We start from the raw sequence: 9,265 nt of genomic DNA, 5'->3' as shown, positions 1-9,265 counted from the left end.
CCGTAAACGAGAAGGTATTTTCTCTTTTACGGAAAGTGGCGACGGTTCCCGATTGCATTATTAAATGCAGAAGTTTCCAAAAAATATTTTAATGAATAAAATTGCACTCTTTATATTGATGATTTATCAGAAAAAAATGGAAATGCCCTGTTCCAACCAAATTGTTTAAATTACGGATGGTCCATTTTCCGTTTTTTTTATTATGCACTCGTATTCGGGACGATTATAGCCCGAAGCATTCCGATATCAATTCGTCACATGATAACGTGCCATCGATTCCAAGGAAGTGAAGACTCAAGATGTTGGCAGTGTCCGTTATAATTCTCCTCGTTGGAACTTGTACTTGTACGTTTGATGTACCTGTACTTATATGGTCAAAAAGCAGGTAAACTAAATACGTGTGCTGTAGATTTATACATATGTACCGGTGTTGTCGATTTTCGACGGTGCAAGAGCAAAATCGCTTTTTGCGGTGAAATATTTTTTATTCCAAACCTTACCAGTTAAGTCAAATACTATTATTGCCATAATTCTGTAAAAGATCGAATATCCCGAATATCTTTGATGATAAACCACTAGAAAATGTCAAAAAACATGGTGACTGCCTAACTTGTGTGCGTGCGTACTACGCCATTAGCAGGTCGGGAAAAACCACTAACTTGCGTATAATAGATTAAGGTTCAACAAGCCCCCTAAAAGATGACGTAGTCAACTAAAATTCCAACCCCCTGGTAAGTAAGGGTAGGGGTAAACCACGAAAAGGAGTTGTAATGACGAAAAGGACAAAAATCATAGGTTTTTGGGAGGTATGAAGCGAAAAGGACCTTGATATGATTGGTTAACTATTTTTTTTGTTATGTTCATGAAATATGAAGGCAATCTGTTGATTATTTTTAAAAGGAGCAGATATTAGTGTTTTTTCACCAAGAAACATTATTAAGTACATAATGTATTCATTCTCACAATACCTAACGATCTTTTTATCTTGTATGCACATAAATCGACTTTTAATAACACTACCGTACTGTTAATCATAAAATCAGAAAATACACCCCCAAAAAGGACTGTTTACTGGCGAATGAAAATGTGATATGATAACTTACAGCACGAATGACTTACCCATAAAGCTGCTGAGTATTCCAATGTCATTTATTTATTAAAAAAAATCATTAAATAACACGATAATGATATAAATCGTGCATCAATCCAATACTACACAACCCATCGTTACCGAGGCGGTTCATAACAAGATATATTTTTCTTAAACATCCATTAAGTTTAAAGAAAGGCTTTGCTTTTAAATCAAGAGAACATATTAACATACATATCCCTAAACGTAAAGGGTTCATGAAAGAAATGTGAATTAGCCATTATAATTAAATCTGATTAAAAATGTAAGTAATTTTTATCATAGGAACATGGCCTTGCACTTGTAGTGACTGTAATAGTTTTATGCATCTGTGTTACAAGATTTTTATTTAAGAACTTGTACTAATAATTAACTTTTGAAATTTATCAGTATATTTTAGGACTGTTTAAAGGGACATCACATGAAGAGCCATATTTTTTTTAATGAATGTATATATATTGTATGCACTTCCACTTATGTTACCTCGCTATCCCCATATTCATAGTCCGTTCCAAATGTCTAGTTTGACCACTTGAACTATTCGGGAAAGCCCTGCTAAAAATAGCACCAATAACGTCACCTAACTAGGCAGTAAACACGAGCGGTCTGGGCGAGATGAAACGATTTCCAACGACTTCCTTTCGCACAAACCATTGTGTAATTATAGAAACACAAAGTAAACTCTCTCCGATACATGCCCATTGACATATTAAACTAAGTTCATCTGTGTTCAAACGCAGACAAAGATACTAGCCAGGTTAATAGGTTTAGATATTTATTCATAACATAAACAGCGCTACCATTTCTGTCGATTCCATTTCAGCTTAACCGGCTATCTGGAAGAATACATGCACCGTACTAACTGCTAGGGCAGTTATTTTCTCCTTTGAATACTTCCCACCTGTAATAATGATTCCTTAACGTACTCCTTGTGCTATCTTTTGACCATTTGGCAACTTTTCACTTCGTAGCTGACACGGTACAACACTTTTCTTTGGCTTACTTCACACGGCCAGTCATTTTGTTTACAAAGAAATGGTGTGCAATGCGCATGCGCTAGTAGAAAGAAATCCCTGAACAAAACGTTCGTCAGACAGGTAGAAATACCGATGATTATCTTAGATTTAATCATTTTTAGCTCACCTGCCCGAAGGGCCAGTGAGCTAATGGCAGCCTACCGCATTACGTCCCTTTATAGTTGGCCGCTAATAAACATTGGCGCTGTCTGTCAACGGTAGTTCCGGTTTGAGCTCGTACGCACCGTTCCAATGTAAACAATCCGAATATTGCGTGACTATTAACGTCTATGTTTAATCATCATGTAGGAGTTTGTGTGTAAATGGTTAAATGTGTTGTGTTGCATATATTCGCTTTGTATTAGCAGACATGTAATCGTTTTGATACATTTGTCAACATTTTTCTCGAGGGAATCCCTGCTGTACTGTACAGTAACCACACCACAGGGGTTCGTTATAAATGTCTGAAATACACATGTACATATTTTATGCTGTACTGATATGGGTCATAGCATACATAAACTTTGTGTTGTTATCCATATCAGTAGCATATGTGTATTTCAGACATTTGTAACGAACCCCTTTGCAATAAGTTAACTTCTAAACACCGACTTAGGAAATGGATCCCTCTACTCCAGGGCCTAGAAATATGTTATGTGTCCGAGTGATCAGCCTATTACGTAATCATAAGTGACACACCTGTACTATAGTGTTTGCCGGCGACGCACATAACCGTGGATAATGAAGTCAAATTAAAGGTCTTCATGCACTTTTACTTGTGAGAGAGAGAGAGAGAGAGAGGGGGGGAGGGTAACAAAGCACATGGGTTAGTTTTATGCTTAACTGATATGGGTCACACAGCATAAAGCTATCATAATCAGTGACTTTAAATGTGAATTTTGGGTCTTTTTATTTTTAAACATGCATATTTGTTTATATGTACTGTGACAGTAAAGTGTGTATTTTAGTCATTTGTAAAAGAATAAACTGTGATCTGAGCAAGAAAATATTTTGATATCCAAGTTAATAGATATTTATTGAATCATTACTAACTGTTGAACAGAAAATTATATGTACATGTCAAGATGTATTTAACTGTGTGATTCACAGTTGCTTCTGTAATTATCCATAGACAAATGTAATATCTAACATCTGTGGAGAGGTCACATTTGATTGAAAGTCAACTTTATTTACATCCCAATTGTTGCTCAGAATAATTTTGAGAAGATGATGCACTTTTAACAACTGGCAACTGTGATTTACCTGTACAGTACAGTTCAACCATACAAGTTCCAGAGGAGTCATCCACTTTTCTTTCCACTCAAACATCTGAACTTAGTTACTTACTAAGTACAACTTGTCAAGTGTATACATGTATTTATTGATGTCTAAACTCAGTTCACAACATGTAGTGACGTACAAGAAAATACACATATCAACTTTGAAATATGCACACATTTAACATATTTGTCATCAATATAAAATTATCTATTTTGATGAGCTCACTAACAAAGTAACTTCTCTAAGAGATATAATGGGTTCTCAAAAAGTAAGCCAGGTCACACAAAAGAAAGAGTCCAGGAATCAAATATCCAATAAAAAAACATCAATATGACAAATCAAATCAAATAAAAACACAATTAAGTTTGATTATAGATATCTTGACTCATATCCTAAAGTTTATTTCCTGAAATGAAAAAAAATATCATGGATGTTATAAATACACTTTTTACACATGTCATAACACACAATATCAATATACATGTACATTATAATAACTAAGATGAAATGAGTATCTCATATGATAAGATTTTTTTTTTTACAAGTTATTACATACAAAGTTCTGTGTCCCTCTAATAACATTAAACAAGGGTTTGTCAATATCTGAAACTACCTGAGTTACACATACATTTAAGTCATTTAGGTTTTCTTGTTTTCAAATAAACATTTGACAAAAATTCTTTTTAAAATGTGTCCAGTTCTTCAATATTGATGCTTAACTATTTTCAATTTTGACTTCTAAAAGGTATTAAATCAATATTGTGATATTATCATTCTCTTATATGGCCTGCTTCTCAATATATATATATAACAAAGTATGAAAATACTTGATCAGTGATACCTAGTAACTTTAACTCTATAAAAAAAACCATACATATTAGTTTTACCAATAGTTGTTGAAACAGACAATACACCCATCAAGTGTTTTGAAATTTTAACATCCCAAAACCTATTACAAAAATCACACATAAGTCAACATTGTTATAGTTAATTTGCACGGTCTAATGGAATGCAAATGTACATACATGTACTGATACACAATTAATTTAACATTATATACCTGAGCCATCTTGGACATCAGTAGACCCAACAATGAGCTTTGACTCGAGTTTGCAAAGATATGTCTATTTAGAATGTGTTTGACTCCTCAGATTTAGGGAAAAGATTATTTGAAATGACTTAATGTCAAGGGTCAACTGAAAATCTGTTCATCTTAAATATTCAAGGGATTTTTGTTGAACAAAATCATTACAGTAGTGATTCTGTAATATGAAGTAATCTAGAAATTTTAAGTACAGGACATTGCAGACAGTATAATTCACTTCAGTAAGAGCTCGTACAAATTTGTCATGGCACAACATATCATAATTATTTGTTCAGCTAAATGAACTTCAGTAAGTGGTAGCACAGATTGTAATATCTTGAAGTTCTTGATTTGCTCCATTTTCATTTCAACAACAATCCTCGGAGCAGCAATTTGTTGAGTTTTAAAGAACTCCTGTACACTCATCTGACAATTAGATCATACAAATGGTGGCGTATTTAGTCCTATATGTGCAGGAAGTAAATCTCCAACAGTAAAGCCTTTGTATGCAAGAATAACATCTCGAGGTTCTGACGTTGGTAAGAAGAGGTCACCATCTTTTTGCACAATATGTCTGCTATCTGATACATGCCCACCCCAAATCCTTTACACAAATGTTACTAGACCATTGGGTGCAACTCCAATTAAACCTTTATAAGTGTTCTGGTGTTTGTATTCACTCCATGTAAGAAATTAAGCCTCTATGTTTCCGTGTTTCTTGCAGAAGAATTATGTTGCATCTATAACTATACGAAACTGAGCCATTTCTGTAAAATGTTTAGGCAAATTGCTTAAAATTTGTTCTCTTGATGGCCATGGGATAAGTGACTTGCATGTAATCAAACATAAAATTAATCCATATATTAATGATTCGAGATACTGTCTTAACAGACACACTAAATAAATCTGCAAGAAACTTTTGCCAGGTTTCTAAATTTTTTGGTTGAAATATTTTCTGTCTTTTGCAGGTAGTGGAGTGCTTTTCCCCCTTTCCCAGTAGGTCAACTATTCTGCACCATGCTTACAAAAAGTAGTAAAAAACAGTAAAAATGTTGCATAATTTGTATAACCAGTATAATATTTTGTCTTCTCATCATCGTTTTCAATAATCTCTGGTTTAAAAATAGGAACAACTGTCTGTGATGCAGATGATTTCATACATTTGGCCTTATTTAATTGTGTCTGTGTAGCATCATCTCTTACATTTACATCTGATGTCTAGACATATATGGAATCCCCAACTATAGGGTCAGTCTGTGTTTCAGAACTCTCCTTTTAAGACAAGGAACTAATAGTAGTAGATATACATGATGTATCCTCACAGGGAATGTTTTCAGTATTCTCAAATTCAGAATGACTATTTTCCTGGGTGTAGTCAGATACCTTGTTTGCATATATTATTTTCAAAATGTAAATTGCGAAGTCTAGAGTTTGAGCCAATTGGAGTATCTGGTCGCACAAGTTTGATTTTTTGAATCCACAATGATCTTGTTTTTTTTATCAGCACTGTCACCTGATGGAATGCAATGAGGTTTTATAGTTGTATCATTCTCACAATTTTTTTCCTGCATAATTGGAGCACAGTAAACAATATCTTTTTCCTCCCTTGACAGTGATAGAATCTGAAACCATATAATGGGATTTATCATGATATTGAGTTTTTTACTGGTAATGTTTTAATATTTTTTCACAAGAATAGATTACACATTTAAACCTGCACATCAACATGGACAAGTGTTGTGATACTATTCCAAAAAGGAAGGCTTTCTTGTTTTATACAAAAGAAATTAAAAGTATATCAAGAAATGATTCAAATCTCTGAAGTAGTGTCTGATTTTCATGTTGTAATCATTGGAGCAGACATACACAGGTGAAAGCATTCTAAAATTAGACTTGTTAACCTATGCATGATTTTACTGTGACTGGGATTACAATTGTATGTTTTATCAAATTATAAAAAAACAAAAAAGAGAACCCATTTTAATAAATGTTATTTACAAATGTAGTCTATAATCTCTTTTTCTTGTTACAGTGAATGGTAAACCGTTTTTATTATTGCCATTTCCTTAAAAGACCTTTTTTAACTTACCTGTGTACCCATCAGTGTTTTCTGTCTATGTGAATCCAGCCCCCCTCTCTAAAAAAGTGCGATCGTTCAAAATATACTTATGAAAAATTCCCGAAAAACACTGCCAATATACACCAATATGTACTGTAAGAGTTGAGAAATTGTTGGTTATCGGACGACAATAACATAAAAATATGTTTAGTGCGATCATGGGTTCTTACAGAATAGTCCCGGTGGGAGTAAAGCGTTTTTGTTTTGCCGAAAAAACGTATCTGGATAGTGTCCATAACGTTACATTTACACCTTGATATAAAGACGGGCTTATTTCACAGAATGAAATTTTTTTAAATGTGGAAGCTTTCCTCAAAGAATAAGGAAGTTTACCTTTATCGTCCATGTTATCTGCTCGATCATCTTAAAATCTTTGATATTGAATGGCAACCCCGCATTATGATGGTCCTATGAACCCCGCATTATGATGGTCCTATGTCACCATATATGTCATCAAAACGACATTTATAGATTGACACACTGAAGATGTCAACACCCTCACAACGTAGACGCCGAACCTTAGTTACACCGGAACTACCTTACGCGCGTCAGCAACTTTTGTCACAAGTGTGGTGGTGTTTGAGGCGCGTCAAAGGGACGTAATGCGATAGGCTGCCATTATGCCATGGCGCGGCGTCCATCTTCGTCCGTCAACTTTTCCTTATAACGACTTCTTCTGAAGAATGGACAGGCCTAGAGTCATGATATTTGGGTGATAGCTTCGTTGGTAGGAGCCTGACAAAGTTTGTGAATGAAAATGACCTTGACCTACTTTTAAGGTCACAGGGGTCAAATATGTAAAAAACTTCAAACGACTTCTTCTGAAGAACTAAATGGTATAGAATCTTCATATTTGGATGGTGGCTTCCTGGGATGGAGCCGGACAAATTTTGAGAATGAAAATGACCTTGACCTACTTTCAAGGTCACAGCTGTCAATTATGTCAAACACTTTAAACGACTTCTTCTGAAGAACGAAAAGGGATAGAATCTTCATATTTGGCTGGCGGCTTCCTTGGATGGAGCCCAATAAAGTTTGAAAATGAAATTGACCTTGACTTACTTTCAAGGTCACAGCAGACAAATATGTAAAACACTTCAAATGACTTCTTCTGAAGAATTAAAAGGTATAGAATCTTCATATTTCACTGGTGGCTTCCTTGGAACGAGCCCGATAAAGTTTGAGAATGAAATTGACCTTGACTTACTTTCAAGGTCACAGCAGTCAAATATGTAAAAACTCTTTAAACGACTTCTTCTGAAGAACTGAAAGGTATAGAATCTTTATTTTTCACTGGTGGCTTCCTGAGATAGATCCCGACAAAATTTGAGAATGAAAATGACCTTGACCTTCTTTCAAGATCACAGGTGTCAAATATGTCAAAAACATCAAACGGCATCTTCTGGATAATCGAAAGCATAAAATTATAATATTTGGCTGGTGGCTTCCTAGGATAGAGCTCACCAAAGTTTTCAAATGAAAATGACCTCAACCTACCTTAAAGGACAGAGATCAACAGCATTTTAAAGGATTTGTTCTTAAGAACCAAATGGAATGGATTCATAAGATTTGGCTGGTAGCTTTTTGGGATAGAGCTAAAAAAGTATGAGAAGGAAAAGTGACATTGACCTACTTACAAGGTCACAGGGAAAAATATGTCAATTAACTTCTGAAGAAGGACCAAAAAGCATAGAATCTTATAATAATATTTGGCTGGTAGTTTCAACAGATGGAGCCGACAAAGTTTGCGAGGGAAATATTTGTAGTGCAATATAATATTGAATGAGAATATTTTGTTATGACTGCTTAAATATTCAGGTGAGCAATACAGGCCTCTGGGCCTCTTGTTATGAATCTATTTCAGCCAAATCCGATCGTTATTTTCCATAAGGAGTCTCACTTGATATGTTTATGTAATATTTGAAAAAAAAAGACAAAAAAATAGTTACTTCAGCGTGATGCCCCTTTAAGGGAGCATACAGTGCAGCTCTGAAATTTCTTTAATTTTTACTGTTTTAATTGTGTGTTTATTTATTATTTAGCTGAAATAGAACTCATTACATTACAAAATAATAAGCATTGCAAATTTTGATGAATTATCATTTTTCAAATTTCTGGGTCATTGATTAATCATTGATTTTGTTTTCCTGAAATCATTTTGTTGACCTTTGATCATTGGAAGTAGTTAACCAAAATTGATGCAAATAATGTCAAAATAAGTTTTAGATATTTGTCATAATGCTAATTTAGAAATTGATTTGTATGAATTGATAAGGAAATGCGACTAATTCATTGAAAAAAAGAAATAGAAACGCACGGAATACAGTGGAAATTAGTGAAAACAAACACATACATTAACATTTGCGCTGCAACCCACTAATATGAATATTACCAGCAGAAATGCAATTCATTTGATGTGAAAGCAAAAAGTATCATGTCGCAACAAGTGATTTACTTATGATATCATAGATTTACCTAGTTCAATGAGTCTGTCGCTTCGCTTCGGATAACATGGAGAATGCCCATGCGTCATCTACTTAAATGACTACGTTAATAATTGGCGCCAATTTAATTTCATTCCGATAACAACGCAAATCGGTTACATCCATTTTAAGCATGAAGCCCGTGCAATATGG

At 34.3% G+C, this 9,265-nt stretch overlaps 1 protein-coding gene and 1 long non-coding RNA gene across 2 annotated transcripts in view; one reads left to right on the top strand and one right to left on the bottom strand.

Annotated features, from left to right (window-relative positions):
* The first annotated feature begins 210 nt into the window (after positions 1-210).
* LOC110463780 (V-type proton ATPase subunit S1-like) overlaps positions 211-9,265 on the top strand; it is a 75,665-nt gene continuing 66,610 nt past the window's right edge. Inside the window, exon 1 of the mRNA XM_021518638.1 lies at positions 211-385. Within this exon, the coding sequence (XP_021374313.1) occupies positions 300-385 (86 nt within the window). The 5' untranslated portion in view covers positions 211-299. The remainder of the gene's footprint in view (positions 386-9,265) is intronic.
* On the bottom strand, positions 3,058-7,275 carry LOC110463781. Its single transcript, XR_002464426.1, has 2 exons — positions 6,963-7,275; positions 3,058-6,132 (listed from the first exon to the last, which is right to left on the bottom strand). It is a non-coding gene; the product is annotated as an uncharacterized LOC110463781 (long non-coding RNA).

The sequence above is a fragment of the Mizuhopecten yessoensis genome, unplaced genomic scaffold (genome assembly GCF_002113885.1).
Source record: "Mizuhopecten yessoensis strain PY_sf001 unplaced genomic scaffold, ASM211388v2 scaffold10929, whole genome shotgun sequence".
Classification (NCBI taxonomy): Eukaryota; Metazoa; Mollusca; class Bivalvia; order Pectinida; family Pectinidae; genus Mizuhopecten; species Mizuhopecten yessoensis.
Note: the sequence above shows the minus strand (reverse complement) of the source record. Positions and strands in the feature narration are given on the sequence as shown.